The sequence below is a fragment of the Zosterops lateralis genome, assembly GCF_965231275.1.
Source record: "Zosterops lateralis genome assembly, chromosome: 32".
NCBI lineage: Eukaryota > Metazoa > Chordata > Aves > Passeriformes > Zosteropidae > Zosterops > Zosterops lateralis.
The window spans coordinates 53,179-72,977 of NC_139792.1; the positions used below are offsets into that span (position 1 = coordinate 53,179).

Consider the following 19,799-nt stretch of genomic DNA (forward strand, 5'->3'; position numbering starts at 1 on the left):
GAGGGAATGGAGGAACACAGATGGGGGGGATCACAAAGAGCAGGTCACCTAGTGGCCCCAAAACCACCAAGGGTCCCCCCAAATCCTCTGCCCCCCACCCATTTTGCTCCCCCCCCTTTAATTTTGGGAAGGGGGCACAAAAGAATGACAGAGCCCTGGGAACCTTCCTCAAAATTCACCCCCCACCCCAAATCCAATACTGGCAGGGGGACTCACAGGTTTTTTTGAGGGGTCCCCACTCTCCTGTCTCCCCTCCCAAAATGGTTCATCCACATCCAAAATGGGAGTATCCCAAATTTGTCAGAGGAGGTCCCCACTTATTCCCCCCCTTTCTGGCCTCTAAACCAGCACCCGAGCCCTCCCCCGAGGCCCAGGTGCATCTCCTTTCCCATCCCAAATCCAAGACCGTGGTTATCCCCAGCTGCAGGAGGGATCTCCCGAATTTTTGTGGGGGGTCCCCAGTCTCCTTTACTCTCTTTTCCAAACGTAAAAACGGCACCTCCCCGCTCCCCCTCCATAGTCGTTCCCCTGCCATCGCCTCCCGATCCCAAATCCAAGACCGGGGGTATCCCCCATCGGGGAGGGGTCTCCTAAATTTGGGCGGGGGGAGTGTTCCCCGCTGTCCTTTTTCCATCATCTTCAAATCTAAAATCGGCGCCTCATCTCCACCGCCCCTTCCCACCCCCCCCCCCCCGCCTTGCGGCTCCAATCCATCGTTCCCTTCCATCCCCTGGGTATCCACAGTTGGAGGGGGGGGTATCCCAAATTTTTTTTGGGGGGGGAGGGGGGTTCCCGCTCTCTTCCCTCCCCTTTCCACCTAAATCCGCCATTCATCCACATCCTCCCCCACCCAAATCTTCTGCGACCCCTCCGCCATCGCCTCTCCAAATCCATACCCGCGGCTATCTCCAGCTGTGGGTGGGGGGGTCTCCCAAATTTTTTACGGGAGGATTCCCAGTCTCCTTTTTCCCTCATTTCCAGCTCCTCGACGGCACCCCCTCGCCATCGCCTCCCCCATCCCAAATCGAACATCAGGGTATTCCAATTTGGGGGGAGGGGGCTTGTCCCTATTTTTCTGGGGGGAGAGGGGTCTCCGCTCTTTCCATTGCCCTTCTTCCCCCAAAAACGGCGCTTCCCGTTCCTCCCCCCGCGCCCCCCGACTCACCTCGGCGGCTGCGGGGCTGGGGGGGGCCCGGGGGCGGCTCCGGGGGTCCCGTCGGGCTCGGGGGCGCGGGGGGATCCTGGCGGGGGCGTCCCCCGGGCGCGAGGCGGGCGCGGGGCCGGGAACAGGAAGGTCCCGTCATCCCATTCCCCGCCGGATGCGCCACTGGGAAAAAAGCGGGGGAAAAAACGCTGGGAAAAGCGGGGGGGAACACCCTGGAAAAATGGGAATTTGGGCGGGGGGGAACACTAGGGGGGAAAAAAAGGCGGGTCCCAGTAGGGACACCCCCCCAAGCGACCGGTTTTGAGTGGGGGGGAATTGTGAGAATTTCCCGAATTGTTGGGGTTTGGGGGTTTTGGGTTGTTTTCCAAGGGGGAAATGGATCGAGGGGCGAAGGGGAGGAGGTGGATGGGGTGGGTTTGGGGGGACTACGGACAGCCCCCCCCCAACCTTCTCCCTCCCCCGTTCCTGCTTTGTGTAACGGCAGCGACGCGTTTCCTGCCCCCCCGGGAATTAAAAATGGTTGGAATTACGCAACGAGGGCGGAGGGCTCGGCAGCGGCATCCGGGGATTCCGGGAACGGCGGGATGATGGCTTCGGGGTGTCGCCTGCGCCCCCCCAAATCCCTGATTGACCTTACCCCTCTCCCCCCGAGGGTTTTCTTGGGGCGTTTCCTGCCCCCCCCCCCCCCCCCCCCTCCCCGCCTCGGGAGTCAAAAATGGTTGGAATTACACAATGAGGGATCCTGGGATCCTGAGATAGCGGGATTTGGGGAGAGCGGGATCAGGTCTTTGGGGTGGCCCCTGGGCCCCCCCAGATTTCCCCTCACCAGGGCCTGGGGGTGCATTTTTGCTCGCTTCTGCCCCCCCCCCCCCCCCCAATCCCAACAATTAAAAATTGCACAATGAGGTCGGAGGATTACATAGTGGGCATGGAGGAATTTTGGAATCAGGTAATAGTAGGATTGAGGTTCTGGGGTGCCTCCTGCACCCTCCAAACCCCAAGTCTCTCCCCCAATATTCTGGAGGTGCTTTTCCTGCCCCTCAAATAAAAGTGGTTGGAATTATGCAACGCGACTAAAGATTTGGCAGGATTTCGGGATTCTGGGAGTGTGGAATAGCAGGATCAGGTTTGGGGTGCTCCCTCTGCACCACCTCATATCTCTGAACCCCACAGTGTTCTGTAGGTCCTTTTCTTGCCACCCCCCCAAGGATTAAAAATGGTTGGAGTTACACAACGAGTCCAGAGGATCATGAGATTCCAGGATTGTGGAATTGCAGGATTGGGGTTTTGGGGTGCTAATCCTGCACCCCATGCCCCCCAGAGGGTTTGGGGGTGCTGGGGTTGGAGTAGAGGGTCCCCATCTCCTTCCCCCACCCCAGGGAGTGGGAAAAGCTCTGCATGGCCATACTGGCATCACTGGGGGTGACCCCAAAATCTCAGTGGGGTTGTCACCCCCTGGCTGGTGTTCCCATATCTGCACGGTGGGACGAGGCTGGTTTGGGACCTTCTATTGATGGCATCAGCAGAGCTGTGTGCCCAAGTGCCAGGATTCCCATCCTGGGGTCCCCAAACCTGTCATAGAGTCCCTGTCCCCACCCTGGGGTCCCCATCCCAATCACAGTGTCCCCATCCCAGCATCCCCATTCATGTGTCCCCATGCCAATCCCAGTGTTTGCACAGGCTCATCCTGGTGTCCCTGTTTCCATCCTGGTGTCTCCGTCCCCATCCTGGCCCCTCATGGTGTCTCCATCTTGGTGTCCTTATCCCCATTCCAGTTTCCCCATCCCCATCAAGAGTCCTCACAGGCCCAGATGTTGCTGTCCCCATCCAGGTGTCCCTTTTTCCCCTCAGATTTCCCATTGTTTTTATCTCTCCCCTTTCTTACTCTTCTTCTCTCCTTTTCCCCACCATTTCCCCTCTCACATTTCCTGCCCCTTTTCCTCCCCCTTTCTCCACCCTTCCTCCCCTTCTTTTTCCCACCCTTTTTTCCTCTCACCTTTCACTGTTTTTCCCCCTCATATTTCCCGCCCTTTTTTCCCCTCATGTTTCCCGCCCTTTTTTCCCCTCATATTTCCTGCCCTTTTTTCCCCTCATATTTCCCGCTCTTTTTTCCCCTCATGTTTCCCGCTCTTTTTTCCCCTCATGTTTCCCGCCCTTTTTTCCCCTCACATTTCCGGCCATTTTCCCCCTCGCACTTCCAGCCCTTCCCTCTTATTTCTGACCCTTTTCCCCTCACATTTCCATACAGTTTTGGTCTCACCTTTTCTCACCCTTTTCCCTTTGCCTTTCCCCCTCACTCCCTCGCAGGTTCTCAGGTGTGGAGCCATCAGAGACGGCTCCTCACCCTCGGCCCGCCATGGACTGGTTCCATTGCTCTCGCTGTTTCCGTCAGGATGGTGCCCGGTTCGCCATCACCACCTGCGGCCACATCCTGTGCGAGGGCTGTGGGGGCACAGGTAAAATTGAGGAAAACTCCCGATTTAAGCCCTTGAAATGCTGAGAATGGGGGAGTTTCCTTCTATTTAACCCTTTAAAATGAGGGGGAAAGGAGGGGTCACCTCAACTCAAGCAAATAAAATGGGCTCTGCCCTCAATTTAAATTCCTAAATTATTTGGAAAAGAGGGTTTCCCCATAACATCCATCTTTCAAATGGTGGAAAAAGGAAGATTTTTCCCTCAATTTAAACCCTTAGCATTGTGTAAATGGAGGATCCTGTCTCAATTTAAAACCCTGAAATGAGGGGAAATGGTACAGTTCCTTCAAGGAACACTGTTTTTGAGACTTTTGGACTTTTTTTTCTCTTTCTCTCACTTTTCTCACTTTTTTTCTCCCCCTCCCACAGGTCCCTGCCCCGTCTGTGCCACCACCTGTCGCTACCTGCCCCTGTCCCAGCAGGCCAGTGCTCGCCATGTTGTGCCCCATATGTCTCCTCATCCTCACCCCTTCCCACCCTTTTCCCCTCTCATTTCCCAACCTTCTTCCCATCCTTTTGATGCCCCCATGCCCAACAGATGCGCCCAGAGGAGAAGGTTTTCTTCAAGAGCCCGGTGGCCCTTGCCCAGAAGCACCTTGCCCACATCTCGCAGGTGAGAAGGACACAGGTGACGAGGGATGAGGTTCCACTGCTGTCCCCAACCCCACACACTGACCCCTGTCCCCCAGGTGTGGCATTTCCAGATGACACAGGCACAGCTGCTGGTGGATTTGCACCGGGACAGAGCTCAGCGGGTGCAGGCAGAGCTGGAGAAGGCCAGAGAGGAACTAGGGGAGAGGAGAAGGTGAGGGGGACACCATAGTAAGGGGTCCACACCTCCATCTTGGGCTCCTCTGGGCATGGAAGTGAGGCAGCACTCCTTGATCAACATCTTGATAAGAGTCCTTGTCCTTCTGGCCACTTTCTGGGAGTGTCTTACCCCCACCCTTTGCTGCCACGTTGGTGACAGCATGTTCTGCCATTTGCTGCCATCTTGGTGAGCTTCCACCCCTTTGCTCTGCCCCCCTCAGCTGCCCTACAGGGGGGACCCAAATGGGGGGAATTCCCACCCCCCATTTAATCCTCCTCCTTTCCAGGGAGCTGGAATCACTTCGCCAGGAGAATGCGGAGCTGCGCTGCATGCAGGTGGTCCCCAAAGTCCCCCTTCCCTTTCCCTGGCCCCCAAACTGCCTCCCAAAGCCCCCCTGCCCCTTCCCTTTCTCCCAAACTGCCCCACATAATCCCCTGCGCTTTCCCTTACCCCCAAACTGTCCCTCCAAACTTCCCCCCCTCCTTCCCAAACTGGCCTCCAAATCTCCCCACAGCTCTCCCCCAGCTGGCGCTGGAGCAGCCACAGCAGCACCCCCCGTCCCTCCCCTACACAGTCAGGTAAGTGTCCCCCAAATCTTTAGGGGGATCTTCCACACCCTAAAACCCCTCCCCATCTCCTCCTTGCTCATAGAAGTCCCCCCAAATTTTCTGTCTCCCTTCCAGTCACCCCCCAGCCCCGCCGGCAGCTCAGCAGCCAAGTGGTCAGGTAAGGAGGGGGCATCTTAAATTTGGGGTGGGGGTGCCCCAATCGCACAGGAGGGTTCCCCAAATCTCTCACCCCTCTTTTGCAGCCGCTTGGCCCCATTGGAGCCCCCCCGGTCCTGCAGCACCTCAGGATGGCAGGTGAGACCTCACCCCAAATGGGGGCCACCTCAAAATGGGGAGGTTCCTGTAATTCTTTGCCCCCTCCCCAGGTTGGCATAGCCTACAGAGATTCAGGGACCCCTCCGGCCTCCAGCAGGGGTGAGTGACCCCAAATCCTACAGGATTTACCCCACAACAATGCCCCAAGCCCCATCCTTCAGCTCCAAACCCCACCCCCTTTACTCATCTCCAAGGGGGGAACCCTAAAAACTCATATAGGGCCTCAAACCCCCATGGTGTGACCCCAACCCTTGATCTCTCCCCAGAGAGGCCCCAAAAGTCCTTGGGGGGACCGCAACCCCCTGATCTCGTCCCATAGGGACCCCAAACCCCCACAGAAGCTCAGAGCTCCCCAAACCCTGCAGAATCCCAAGCGATCCCAAAGTAGCCCCTCAGTGCTGACCCCGATCTATGGGGTGACCTCAAAGCCTCCTAACACCTCTTTCCCCTCTTAGTGCTCCCCCTGGCTGGGACAAGCGAGGGGCAGGTACTGGGGGCACTGGGAGGTGCTGGGAGGGGACTGGGGAGATGGTGAGAGGGGGATCTAGGGAGACTGGGATAAACTGGGAGGGACTGGGAAGGGATATGGGGAGCACCAGGAGGGTGCTGTGGGGACACTGTGAGCAGGGTTACTGTGAGGGACTGGAATGAACTGGGAAAGGTAACTGGGAGGGAGTGGGAGGGGGGATTGGTTACTGAGTGAGAATTTGGGTTCCTGGGAGCACTGGGAGGGAGTGTTGGGGTTGCTGGGAGGGGGACTTGGTATTACTGGGAGGACTCCAACTCCATCCCTTCCCCTTGCCCCTCCCTTATCCCACCCCTATTCCTCCTAAATCAGGACAAACCCTCCAAGTTCAGTACCCACATCCCCAAATTCGGTAACCCAGCCCCCCCCCAAATTCAGTAGCCACTCCCCAAAATGCGGTAGCCACCTCGAAAATCGGTAGCCAGGACCATTTTCCTTTATTTAGAGCTCTGCTCTACGACCGGCGAGGGGCGGACGCTCCCAGTGGGATCCCAATCCACGGCCATAAAGGACAAATAGGGACCTCTGAAGGGATCCGAGGCTCCTGGACAGGAGCTCCGGGGCTTCCCTGGAAGCGTCTGGGGACAGAAGAAATTAAAAATGAGTTTTAAAAAATGCCAATTTGGGGGCCATTTTGGGTCCGTTTGTGGGGCCGGGGGAAGAAGGTGACGCGGCCTCTACCGCGTAGCCCCGCCCCCGAATGCGTTTCGAGGGTGTGCTGCCGGTGCTGCGTTCCTATTGGTTGGTGGCTCTGTGTGGGCGTGATATAAGGGGAAAGCGGAGTTTGGGGGGAAATGGAGGGAAATTGGGAAAAATGAGGGAAACTGGAGAAAAATGCGGGGGCTACGGAGAGGGTTTATGGGGGGGGGGGCTTTGTTGTCAAGGGAAAGCGCGGATTGGTGGAAATACGTTAGGGGGCGCGGCTTAGAGGCGGTTGGTGCTGGGGATTGGCGGAAAGGCACGGAGGGAGCGGGATCAGCGGCGACGCCGGAGCCGGATTGGTGGCGAGGAGGCGGGCGGGGCACTTGGAGTGGCGTCACTTCTGGTGAGCGGCATTTCCGCGTCCTCCTTGGCCCGCTTTCGCCGCTGCTCCGGGATCGCTCCGGGAACGGCCCAGTTCCCCCGGAGCCGCTCCGGATTCCTCCGGAACAGCCGCTGCTCCACCTCCAGACTCTCCTGCGGCTTGACCCGGCCTGGGCCGCTCCCCACGCCCGCCCCGGGTCTGGCGCGGGGCTCGGCGGGGCCGGCCGGGGATGCGGCGGCGCGGCCTGCGCCATGTGGTACATCATGCAGAGCATCCAGAGCAAGTATTCGCTGTCCGAGCGCCTTATCCGCACCATCGCCGCTATCCGCTCCTTCCCCCGGGACAACGTGGAGGATCTCATCGGCCGGGTGAGCTACCGCGGTCGGGACATCCCACCCTTTCCGCGGCCAGGCCGGTCTGCTTGAGTCTCCTGGGGGCTCCGGGTCCCTCTGACGGGCACTGCTGAGCTGTCCCTGGCTGTCCCGCTCCCTGCAGAGCCGCCGTGAGGACTCCCTGGAGGGGTTTTCGGGTCCGGGGAGGGGAAGATCAGGGCATCTCTCTGACTCCAGACTTTTCCTTCCCCCCTCCTGGGGCCGGGGGTGTCTCCGGGCACCGTTTGGTGACAAGTGAATTGGTGAAACACAAGTGGGAGCCGGGATTAAGACCGGGAGGGTTCTCACGAACGAACCCACGGGATTTCTCTTAATTAAGCCTTTTCGAAGGAATGGAAAGGGCAGAGAAAGGGTGGGATTTGCTGACCGCGAGGCGGTTCTTGTGTCCTTCTTGAAGGGATGAGAAGGGGACAGTCGGTGATCAGAGGGGTTCCTGTATTCCCCAGGGCGCCGATGTGAACTGCCTGCACGGCACCCTCAAACCCCTGCACTGCGCCTGCATGGTGGCTGATGCCGACTGCGTGGAGCTGCTGCTGCAAAAAGGCGCTGAGGTAAAGCTTTGGAAAAACCGAAAACAGGTGGAAAACACCGAGAAAAGGGGCAAGGAAGGAGGCTCGGGAGGAGCTGATAAAGAGCTCGGGTTAGAGCTAATGGGTTTAAGTTTGATTTTGGGAAAAAGTTTTTACCAAAAAAAGTGTTGTGGGGCACAAGCTCCAGGGATTGGGGTTTGGCCAACATTCCTGGCATAGGCGGGGGATTTTTGAGTGTCCTGTGCAGGGCCAGGGCCTGGATTTGATGATCGTTGTAGGTCTTTTCCAGTTCAAAATATTCCATGGTTTTGTAGCCCTTCACAAAGCAGCACCAGGGGAAGGTTCATTGTCCCAGCAGGGAGGGAATTTTTGGGCTGAGATTTTGGGAGCAGATGAAGGATTGAAACCTAAATTTTTCTGCTGAGCTGTTGGGGAGGGAGAACTAAAACCTAAATGTTTGTACTGAGATTTTGGGAAGGTGACCAGGTAGGATTGAAACCTAAATTTTTGCACTGAGTTTTCGAGAGACTGAGATGGAGAATTAAACCCTAAATTTGCTGGATTTTTTACCTCATTTTCCTCTGGCTGCTGGGCTAAAACCCTTCCTCATTTTTCCCTACATTTGGGATTTGGGACCTTTGACTCCTCGCTGCTGAATCCATCTGGGGCCGCTCCTTCACCCCCAAACCTTTATTCCCTCCCCCAGGTGAACGCGCTGGACGGCTACAACCGCACGGCCCTTCACTACGCAGCAGAAAAAGACGAAACTTGCGTGGAGATTTTATTGGAGTACGGAGCCAACCCCAACGCCCTGGACGGCAACAAGGACACGCCACTGCACTGGGCAGCCTTCAAAAACAACGCCGAGTGCGTGCGGGCCCTGCTGGCCAACGGCGCCTTGGTCAACGCCCTGGACTACAACAACGACACCCCCCTGAGCTGGGCAGCCATGAAGGGCAACCTGGAGAGCGTCAGCGTCCTGCTGGACTTCGGCGCCGAGGTGCGCGTGGTCAACCTGAAGGGCCAGAGCCCCATCTCGCGCCTGGTGGCGCTGCTGGTGCGGGGCCTGGGCACAGAGCGTGAGGATTCCTGCCTGGATTTGCTGTACAGAGCCACGGGACACTTTGAGCTGCGTAAGAACGGGAGCCTGCCCTGGGAGGTGGCCCGGGACCCGCAGCTGTGCCAGAGGCTGACGCTGCTGTGCTCAGCACCGGGCACGCTGCAGGCGCTGTCGCGTTATGTCGTGCGTCGTTCTCTTGGCCTGCGGTTCCTGCCCCAGGCTGTGCAGCAGCTGCCGCTGCCTGCCTGCCTCAAGGAGTACCTGCTGCTGCTCAACTGAAGGAGGGACACCTGCCCTTCCCCCAGATCACCCCTTGCTCCTGGGAGAGGTTCCCCACTTGCTTCGCGACTCGCCAGGTTCCTCTCCATCCTTTTTGTTCCCCTCGGCCACCTAGGACTCTGCTGGCCCCTCACACTACCTCCATTTCCTCCCTCCGTCCTTTCCATTTTGTCCTCTCCACTTCTCCCCCCTGTCCTCTCATGCTCCCTCAATTTCCTCCTCTCTGTCCCATCCATTTCTCACCCTGTGCCACACTTTCACCTTCCTGCAATGAACAATCCCTCTCTGATGGTAAATTATATCCCAGCTGTTGGATTAATCTGTTTTCCCCCTTTTCTTGTTTTGTTTTTTTTGTGGTGGTTTTTTTTTTTTTCTTTTTTTTTTTTTTCCTTGGAAAAGGAAGGATTTAAAGGAAAATTCTTATTTGAGGAAGGACCCAAGGCAGGAAATTGAGGGTTGGGAGGCAGAGAAATCCTATGGGATGTGTTAGCTGGAAATCAAAGATCCAGGTGTTTCTCCAGCATGGAGAGTGAAGTTTTCCCTGTTTATCCATAATTTTTGTTCCGTATCAAGAGTGAAACCACCTAAAAACTGAAATTTTGCAGGGTTTGAATTCTTGTGGGCCGAGGAAATTTTCTCCAGAGAGAGTTCCATGTGGAGCTGAGAGCTTCTCTCCCACCTGAGATTTCCCATCAGGAATTCACCCTTTGGTGTTGGTTTAAAGGTTTTCTTGGGATCTATTCCAGGGTCCAATGGAAGAGCAGCTCTCCAAGGTGAAACCAAGCTGATAAAAACTGTCGTCATTATTTTCTGGGAGAACCTTGGGGATGAAAGGTCAAATACCACCTCTTCTATCCCTCTCTGTTACACTAGGTAGTGAAAATCTGAGGATCAGGAGGGATTTGAGGTCCAGGCTCACCTTTCTGTGGTTTCACAGAGACCTGGAAAACTTGGACAAGCACTGAATTTATTGAAACATCTCTATTTTGTGACTTTTAACCCTAAAAACCTCAATCTCCAACACTCATCCTCAACTCATACACCATCACTCGGGGACCACTTCTCAAAAATCCCCAAAAGGCTGTGGGCAAAGGGGATTTTTGGGGTTCCCCAGGACTGGCAGTGGCCACTGTCCCTGTCACAGGGTGGCCTCAGAGACCAGCACCTTGCGGGTCAGGTGCTCCAGGTGTGCCGTCTCCGACGTGTCCAACTCAATGTTGTACTTGGCCAGGATTTTGAGGATGGGCCTCAGCCTCAGCCACCACTGCTCCTTGGGGATGCGGTGCCTGAAGGGGAACAGGACACAGACAGGTTGGGGACATCCCCGGGGAGGGATCCCAGGCTTTTTCCCATCTTCCTGGGGTGGGGAAGGGAGGGACAGGGAGGGACACGCACTCAAAATCCGTCTGCTGGCGCAGCTCGGCGATGGGCTGGAACACCAGGCTGCGCTTGCGCATCCCCAGCAGGCAGGCAGAGTCAGCAGTGTTGGCAAAGATCCGGCCTGGAGGGACATGGGAATGTTTGGGAGCCTCCAGAGAGGTGGGAGGGAAGGGTGGGAATGTTTGTGAATCTTCAGGAATGGGGGAACACGTGGAAGGGGAAGTTGGGAACGTTTGAGATCCTCCTGGAGCAAGGGTTGGGAATGTTTGGGATGCTCCAGGAGGGGAAAACCTAAAAACAAAGCGTGGGAGTGTAGGTGGGGAATGTTTGGGACCTTCCAGGAATATTGGAGGGGAGATTGGGAATATTTGGGATCCTCCAGGAGCAGGGAACACCCCCTAGAATCTGTGGGAGGGCCTTTTGGGAATGTTTTAGGAATGTAGAGTCACTCAGGGGTCCCTTTGGAATCCCCCCTCCAGCAGCACCCACCATGCCGAGAGCACTCCCTGATCTTCCCAGTGATCCAGGCCACAGCCTTGGCGCCCATCTTGGTTCCGAAATTCCGGTCAAAAGGGGTGGGGCTGCCTCCCTGCACCAGGAGAATCCCAGATGAGCCAGGGAAATCCCCCAGGCCCTGATCCTGTTCCCGGGGGAATTCCCAAACCCTCACCCCATTCCCAGGGAATTCCCACCTGCTGCATGTGCCCCAGGACATTTTTCCGGCAGTCAAAGACGCCTTTCCCCTCCTCGGAGTAGAGGTTGTAGATGAAATCTGTGGTGTAATTCTCATTGCAGCACTCATTCCTACAGCAGAGACAGGATCAGGCCCAAATCCCACAGTTCACCCCATCCCAAACAATTCTGCTGATCCCAAACACCAGCGCTGTGGTGAGACCCCAAATCTCCCATCCCTAACCCATCACCACAGTGAGACCCCAATTCCTCTGGTCCCAAACCCAATCCCCACGGAGGTGACATGAGGTCCCCTCCAAGTCTTCCCTCCAAAGCCGGGGCCCACCTGAGCACAAGCCCCCTCTTCACCGTGGTCTTCATCTTCTCTATCAGGTGATCCACATTGGCCTGCGGAGTTGGGAGTGGAGTCAGGAGGAGAGTCAGGAAGGGAAACCCACTCATTCCACACCACCCTGGGGACAGGGGACAGCTGTTCCCACCTGCAGGTCACGGCTGGTGAAGGGCTCCTCGTAGATGTAGGCGGCGTCAGCACCAGCCGCCATTCCAGCCATGGTGGCCAGGTAGCCACAGAAGCCACCCATGGTCTCAATGATGAACACCCTGCGCTTGGTGCCCGCAGCCGACTGCTTGATCAGGTCACACGTCTGCAATGGGGATGGATTTGGGGTCAGGGAAAGGGATTTAGGGTCAGAGGATTGAGTGCCTGCTGCAGACTGTGTGATGACACGACACGTCTGAAGTAGGGCAGGGTTTGGGGTCAGGAAAAGGGAGTTAAGGTCAGGGGAGTTGGGGGATTCCCGTCGGGGTCTTAGTGTGGTGATGGTGGTGAGAGAAGTGCTTTGAGAATTTGGGGACTTCCGCTGGGGTCTCACTATGGTGATGGTGTTTGGGATCAGGAGAGATATGGGATACAAGATTTGGGATCTTGCTGTGGTGATAGTGTTTGGGATCAGAGGCTACAGGATCAGGGTCTGACTGTGGTGGTGGTGTTTGGGATGAGGGGGATTTAGGGGGGGTATTTGAGGTCTCACGTTGGTGATGGTGTTTGGGATGAGGGGTATTTAGGGGCAGTATTTGAGGTCTCACGTTGGTGATGGTGTTGAGGGCGGTGTCGGCACCGATGCTGAAGTCAGAGCCAGGGACGTTGTTGGAGACGGTGGCAGGGATAATGCACAGGGGGATGCAGAGCTCCTCAAAGCGTGCCCGGCCCTCCACCAGCTCCAGGCAACCCGTGAATGCCTGGGGGACAATGGGGACATCAGGAGACAGTGGAGAGAGGAGAGGGACAGTGGGGACACTGACCCTGCCCTGGCCATGCCCTGACCACACCCCACTGACCACACCCCGCTGACCTCAAAGCCGCCGATGATGATGAGCCCGTGGATCCCAAATTTGCTGATGTTGGCACTGATCTCCTCGAAATATTTCTTGGGAAGGGTCCTGGGAAAGGGAAACCCCCCTGGATGAGCCTGACCAGAGTGGGGACCCCAGAGGGACCCCAAATGACCCCACACAGGGGGAAATCACCTCTTGGTGCCCAGTTTGGATCCTCCCAGCCCTGTCCAGCTGCCTACGGCATTCCAGCTGATCTCCTCCACCTGGGGGGGGAGAAATGGGGTTAATGGGGTGGGAGAAGGATCTGGGGTCACACTGGCCTCCCTCAGCCCTATCAGAGCCATATTGGCATCACACAATGTTCCCTCAGCTCGCTCAGAGGATCACACAATGTCCCCTGGCTCCCAGACAGCAGCAGATCAGACCCGTAGCAGGGCTGGAGTTTGGACAGGGGTTAAACACCCCCATCCTGAGGAATTCCTGAAGAATCCCCATCCCTGCAGGGCCACAGCTGCCCCTTCCCAAGCCCTTTTCTTGCACTGTTTTCCCACAGGGATCACCCCATCTCGAAATCCATCTTGCACTTCCCAGACTCTTTTCCTACTCTATTTTCCCACTGGTATCTCTGCATTCCGCAACCCTTCAAATTGTCTCCAATCCCTCTAACACATCCCATGCTTCTCACCACCACCTTTTTCCACCCCCATTTCCCTGCTGGAATCTCACCATCCCAAAAGTCAAACCCTCAAAGCTGTTGTGCATTCCTGAGCACCCTGCTTTTCCCTCTGGGATCTCCACCTCCCAAAATCCAACCTTTAAAACCCATCCTGTGCTCCCCAGCCCTTTTCCTACTCCTTTTCCCTACAGGAATCTTACCAGCTCAAAATCCAACCCTTCAAATCTGTCATGCCCTGGCCACCCCTTTATCCTGCAAGGATCTCCCCATCTCAACTCCTTTCCCCCACAGGATTCTCACCATACCGAATGTCAGCACCTTGAATCCACCCCAAACCCCATTCCCTGCAGGATCTCACCAGCCCAAAGGCCAGCCCCTCGAAGCCATCATGCACAGCGAGCATTCTGTGGCCGTGGATGAGGCCGATCCTGACGGTCGCCCGCACGGCCGCGTTCATTCCCGCGGCCGGAGCGCCCACGTTCATCACGGCCACCGTGTACCCGCTCTGGGGACAGCAACAGGGACAGGGGTCAGTGGGCCTTGGGGACAGCAGTGGAATTGGGGTAGCCCGGGGTGGCCTTGGGGACAGTTTTGTAACCACTCTGTGAGGATAGGGGACATGGCTGAGGTGGCCTTGGGGATGGTGGCAGGGTTGGGGTGTCCTGGGGAGGGGTTGAAGTGGGTTTAGGGTGTCCTGGGTGGGATTGGGGTTGGATTGGGATGGGATTGGGGTGGTATCCATCCCTGGGGTGGAATTGGGGTGTTCTGGGATGGGATTTGGGTGTCCTGGGTTGGGCCCCTCTCTGTGCCCTCCCCAGTGCCTCCTACCTTGGTGGCAGGTGGGCGGATGTGAGCCAGCAGCTTGTACACGTTCCAGTTGTTCTGGAAGCTCCTAAAAATTAGGGAAATTTGGGGTTTGGGACATTTTGTAGACATTGGGGTGCAGAGACAGGGACAGAGAGGTGCCACCCACCGGCCCCGCAGCTTCAGTGCGTCCTCGAAGCGTCCCTCGTTCATGGCCGTGGTGACGTCCTTGGTCTGGGGGCACAGAGGGGGATTCGGGTGGGATTGGGGTCTCCTGGGTGGGATTGGGGTATCCTGGGATGAAATCAGGGTGTCCCAGGTAGGATTGGATTGTTCTGGGAAGGATTGGAATGGGATGGAATGGGGTGTCCTGGGGTGGGATCTGTCCCTGGGATGGGTTTGAGGACACTCACTGGAGGGTTTGGGGACATTTCAGGTGTGGAAACCATCCCTGGGCTGGGTCTGGAGCCATTCCTTGTGTCCCCCCATCCCCACTCACCACCTGGACACACTCCATGAGGGGCAGGCGCACGGCCTGGTTGCCGGACAGACTGACCACGCAGGCGGGCGTTTCTGGGGTCCCCTCCAGCAGCGCCATCACAGCCTCCACACCCATCCTGCTGGCCTGAGGGGACACAGGGGCTGTCACCTCCTGGGGGGACTGGCATCTCCAGGTCCCCTCATCTAGGACCGGGGTGAGGAAGGAGGTGCCCACCAGGATGCGGTCGAAGGCTGAGGGGGTGCCCCCACGCTGGACGTGGCCCAGGATGGTCACTCTGGTGTCGTAGCCCAGACGTTTCACCACCAGCTGTGGGGACACAGGAGATCTCTGGGACTGCCCGAAAAGGGGGGAGCAAAGGGGGATGTCCCCCTGTCCCCTCTGTCCCCACTCACGGTCTTGATGTCATCCGAGGTGATGGGTTTGCCGTGCTTGTCGATGGCACCCTCGGCCACGATGATGATGTTGAGCCTGGAGCCGCCGTCACGGGTCTGGGGGGAACGTGGGGTGACAACAGGGATGGGGACGGGGGGAGATCCTCACTCCATCCCTCCATCCATCCCTCCATCCATCCCTCCATCCATCCCTCCATCCATCCATCCATCCCTCCATCCATCCATCCCTCCCTCCATCCATCCCTCCATCCATCCATCCATCCATCCATCCATCCATCCATCCATCCATCCATCCATCCATCCATCCATCCCTCCATCCATCCATCCCTCCCTGTGTCCACCTCCATGTCCATCCCTCCCTCTCTCCCACCTCGGTCAGTCTCCTGCACAGGTGCTCCTCCCAATCATCCTCAGGGGGTGACTCGGGGATGAAAACCCAATCAGCGCCGCAGGCCAGGGCCGTGATCAGCGCCAGGTACCTGAAATGGGGCCAAAAATTACTTTTGAACCACTTCTGCCTATTTTTGGGCTGACAAGAGCCCTCTCAGGTGCCAACACAACATACCCACAGTGCCGCCCCATCACCTCCAGCACGAAAGTCCTCTGGTGGCTGTGGGGACAAAGAAAAGTGTCACCCACCCAAAAACAGGAACTGAGGGGTCAGGGGACGAGGACTGGTGTCCCTGTCACCTCTGTGCTGTGGTGGTGATGGCATCCACGATCTCGATGATGCGGTGCAGCGCCGAGTCGGTGCCGATGGTCATGTCGGTGCCGCAGAAGTCGTTGTCGATGGAGCCCACCATGCCCACGATGTTCAGGTGGCTGGAGCGCTGCGCCTCCTCGGCCGTGATGCCACCTGGGGAAGGGGGATGTCACCCCCAGATGGTCAGTCAGGGGGTAGAGGTGTCACAGGGGTTGATAGGGGGGAAAATGCTCAGCTTTAGGTGACAAATCCCCATATTTTTGTGTAGAACACCTTGATTTTGGAACCAAAACTCTTGGAATCAAACCTTTCCACATCCCCTTTTCCTCATGTGGGACCCCACCCAAAATGTCCCCTTAAGGAGAATAGGTGCCACAAATCTCCCTTTTGGGAGGAAACCCCAAATTTTCGAGTGCAACACTGATTTGTTGAACCACGCCCTCTTTTCTCTCTGTGTTCCCCCTTAAACATCTTCAACAGTGCCCCAAATCTCCATAATTAGGAGGGAAAAAACCCAAATTTTGAGTTTCACATCCTGATTTGGAACCAAACCTTTCCAAACCCCCGTTCTCTCTGCATCCCCCCTCCAAAATGTCCCCTTGGAAAGCAAAAGTTCCCTAAACTTCCATAATTAGGGAAGACCTCCGCATTTTTGTGTGCCAAAACCCGAATTTTTGTGTGGTTTTCAAACCAAACCTTTCTCTTTTGACCCCCGCCCTTTCCCTCTGCCCCACTCCCTCTCCCTCACCCCGGTGGGGTTGCAGGGTCCCCCCAGAGTCCCCCCCGGTACCGGTTTTGACCAGGTCGGCCAGGAGCCCGCCCCACTCAGCGCGGAAGGTGTCGGCTCCGGTGAGGCTGCCGTCGCCGCCGATCACGCACAGGTTGGTGATGCCGCGCTTGACCAAGTTCCGCGCGGCGCGGAGCCGTCCCTCGCGGGCACGGAAATCCTGGCAGCGCGCGCTCCCGATCACCGTGCCGCCCTGGGGATGGTGGGGGCTGTCTGTCTGTCCCTGTGTCCATCCGCCCCTCTGTCCATCCACCCATCCCTTTGTCCATCCCGGTGTCCGTCCCCCCATCGCAGCTCTGGTTTTGGGTCATTTTTTTGCTGAGCCCGGTCTCAGACTGGGACCAGTGAGGGACAAACTGGGGCCAATGAGGAGCACGCCCAGTCCTCTCCCCCCGCCCCAGCCAGGGTGGCGATCTTCCAGTATCCCCCTGTCCCTGTGTCCCCCTGTCCCAGTGTCTGTCTGTCCCTGTGTCCCCCTGTCCCTGTGTCCCTCTGCCCGTGTCCCTCTGCCCGTGTCCCTCACCAGCTGCAGCATCATGGACACGCTCTCCCACGTGGCCTCCTTGATGTGGTCGCCACCATCCACCAGCCCCTGGTAGCCCTGGTGGGTGGGGTGTACAGTGATTAAACGACACCTTTTCCCAAATTTCAGGATGAGGATGTGGAATTTTGGGATTGGAGCCGGCACTGACCTCACACACGAAGAACACCTTGGCCCCGGTGTAGATCCCCACGCGCACCACGGCGCGCACGGCCGCGTTCATCCCTGCGGGACAGTGCGGTCACTCTGTCACCCCCCGGACACTGCCACCCCCCGGGGACATCCCTAAAGCCACCCCAAAATTGTCATCCCCGTCTTACAGCTGTCACCCCCTTAGGGACACCCCAAATCCGTCCCCTCCCCCTGTGTCTCCCCCCCCCCGCAGCTGCCACCCCCTGGGTTATTTTTGCCCCGGTGACCTTTGGTGGCAGCGCCTGACACGGGTGACAAACAAGAGGGGGGGGGAGGGGGCACTCGGGGAGAGGGGGGGGGGCTGGCCTGGCACACCCCCCCCCCCCATGTCCATCTGCCCCTCATGCTGGGGAGCCCCGAAAAAATCCCAGATTTGGGGATGAATCCTTGGAATTTTGGGCAATCCCAATTATTTTGGCTCAGTGGCCAAGTGCTGCCAGTGTCCCCTTGGTGTCCCCTCCCCGAATTTTGTCACCGTTGTTCCCCTCTGGCATCGCAAAACTCCCCCCGAGCTCTGCCCGACCCCCAAAATCCCCCCAAGGTCATTCCCAAAACCCCAACCCAAGGAAAACCTTGTATATTGTGGGATCAAAATCCCGGTTTTTTACCCCCAAAAGGAGCCGTTTTAGGGATTTGTGGGGAGGGGTTTTTTTAGTGATTTGGGGGGAATTTCGGGGGGATTTGGGGCGGGGGCTTTGGGGATCCCAGGGATTTCGGGATCCCGGGGAATTTGAGGAGTTTTGGGGGGAAAGGAGAAGAAATTCGGGGGGATTTGGGGCGGGGTTTTGGATCCCGGGGGTTTTGGGGTTGGGGAGATTTGGGATCCTGGAGGTTTGGGGTTTTGGGGTCCCCTTACCCTGCGCGTCCCCCCCGGAGGTGAGCACGGCGATGGCTTTGCCGGCCCCCAGGGTCTCGGGGTGCCGGGCTCCCGCGGGGCTCGGAGGCATTTTCCTGCCTGCAAAAAATCGGGAAATTCGGGCAAATCCCAAGGCGGGAAGGGCGGCTCTGTCCCTCTCCGGGTGGCGCTGCCAGCGCAGAGTGACACCGCTGGGGGAGGGACAGGGGACAGGGACACGGGGACAGCCCCGCTGCCGCCGCCGGGACACTCCCGCTGGGGGGGGCACTGGGGGGCTCCTTACTGGGACCAGTTTGTCCCTCGCTACTGGTCCCAGTCTCTATTCCCTATTGGAGCCAGTCTGTCCTTACTGGTGCCAGTCTCTGTTCCCTACCGGTCCCAGTCTGTCCTTACTGGTGCCAGTCTTGTGTCCTCAGCAGTCCCAATTCCTCCTTACTGGGGCTGGTCTGTCCTCACTGGTCCCAGTTCCTGTTCCCAGTGGGAGCTGCTGTGTCTTACTGGTTCCAGTTTATCTTTACTGGTCCCCGTCTGCATTCTCTGTGGTTACTGGTCTGCCCTCCTTACCAGTGCCAGTCTGTTCTTACTGGTTCCAGTCCATATTCCCAGTGGGAGCTGCTGTGCACTCCTTACTGGCGCCAGTTTATCCTCCTTTACTGGTCCCAGTCCATCCTTAGCAGTCGCAGTGTGTGTTCCCTGTGGGACACGCTCTGCGCTCCTCACTGGTACCAGACCGCTTTCCTTACTGGTCCCAGTCTCCGTTCCCTGCCTGTCCTGGCTCCAGTTCGGTGCCGGTCCCGGTCCGCGGGGGTCACTGCCCCAGTCCCCGGTGCCCAGGGGCAGCACTGACCTGCGGGGCGCCGCCGGCCCGGGGCGGGGGGCAGCAGGGACAGCAGGAGTAGGAGAATCGCGGCCAAGGAGAGCGCGGCCGGGGCCAGGAGCCGGCCCAGCCCCGGGGACAGCGCCGGGGACAGCGGGGCCGCCACCATGGCCTGGGGACAGCGCCACCATAGCCCCGGGACAGCCCGGGACACGGGCTGGGATTTGGGATTGGCCGCGGGCAGCGGTGTAACGGGATCGGGGTAATGGGATCGGAGTAATGGGATCGGAGTAATGGGATCGGCTGCAGGGACCGGCTATTATGGGATTAACTGAAATGGCATCAGCTATTATGGGATCAGCTGTAATGGGATTGGCTGTAGGGTCCGGCTGTTGTGGGACTGACTGTAATGGGATCGGTTCTAGTGGGATCCGCTGTTATGGGATCGGCTGTAACAGTTCTGGATGTAGGGACCAGCTGTAGCAGGAGTGACCGTAGGGAGAAACTGGAATGGCATCAGCTGTAACAGGATCCGCTGTGATGGGATCGGCTGTAGGGACTGGCTGTAAGGGGATACACACAGACAGAGCCACCCCCTAGAGGATGAGACCCTCACAGGGTGACCCTATGGGGCAGCACCTCCCCGCAGGGTGACTCCCTGTAGGGTCACAGCCCCGTCGGGAGCGACTCCTCTGTGCGCAGGTACCTTGGACCGCCAAGCCGCCAGAGGGCGCGCTCTTCTCCCAAGCAATGAGCTTCTCCTGCTCTTGCGCCACTTCCGGTACCCCCCCCCAGCGTTCACTTCCGCTTCCGCCATATTCTCCTCGCTGACGGCGCCGAGCCCGGGAGAACCGCGCGCGCTCGGGACTCTTCCGGTCCCACTTCCGCTTCCGGCCGGGCCGGCTGAGAGGAGCGAAGCGGCGGCGGCGGCTCCGGGCCCTGCTCCGCTTCCGGACCCCGCTCCTTTCTGCTCCGC

At 57.9% G+C, this 19,799-nt stretch overlaps 3 protein-coding genes across 3 annotated transcripts; 2 read left to right on the forward strand and 1 right to left on the reverse strand.

The window, feature by feature from the left end:
• Positions 1–3,521: 3,521 nt before the first annotated feature.
• Positions 3,522–5,441, forward strand: RNF212B (ring finger protein 212B; the record flags this gene model as incomplete). The annotated part of the gene is made up of 9 exons (XM_083880966.1): positions 3,522–3,621; positions 4,009–4,061; positions 4,178–4,252; positions 4,329–4,444; positions 4,737–4,785; positions 4,965–5,028; positions 5,134–5,176; positions 5,262–5,313; positions 5,385–5,441. 9 exons carry the CDS (start codon positions 3,522–3,524, stop codon positions 5,439–5,441), a joined length of 609 nt encoding a protein of 202 aa, XP_083737092.1.
• A 1,141-nt stretch (positions 5,442–6,582) lies between these two features.
• On the forward strand, positions 6,583–9,464 carry ASB8 (ankyrin repeat and SOCS box containing 8). Its single transcript, XM_083881034.1, has 3 exons — positions 6,583–7,252; positions 7,723–7,827; positions 8,513–9,464. The coding sequence occupies exons 1-3, from the start codon at positions 6,695–6,697 to the stop codon at positions 9,143–9,145; spliced, it is 1,296 nt and encodes a 431-aa protein (XP_083737160.1). The 5' UTR covers positions 6,583–6,694; the 3' UTR covers positions 9,146–9,464.
• A 638-nt stretch (positions 9,465–10,102) lies between these two features.
• PFKM (phosphofructokinase, muscle) lies at positions 10,103–18,183 on the reverse strand. The gene is made up of 22 exons (XM_083881137.1): positions 18,007–18,183; positions 17,110–17,183; positions 16,941–17,018; positions 16,421–16,610; positions 15,618–15,783; positions 15,493–15,537; positions 15,298–15,406; positions 14,928–15,023; positions 14,749–14,841; positions 14,533–14,658; positions 14,203–14,267; positions 14,058–14,121; positions 13,588–13,734; positions 12,746–12,816; positions 12,571–12,658; positions 12,305–12,457; positions 11,698–11,862; positions 11,544–11,605; positions 11,218–11,329; positions 11,015–11,114; positions 10,541–10,646; positions 10,103–10,431 (listed from the first exon to the last, which is right to left on the reverse strand). Exons 1-22 carry the CDS (start codon positions 18,095–18,097, stop codon positions 10,284–10,286), a joined length of 2,349 nt encoding a protein of 782 aa, XP_083737263.1. The 5' UTR covers positions 18,098–18,183; the 3' UTR covers positions 10,103–10,283.
• Positions 18,184–19,799: the final 1,616 nt, after the last annotated feature.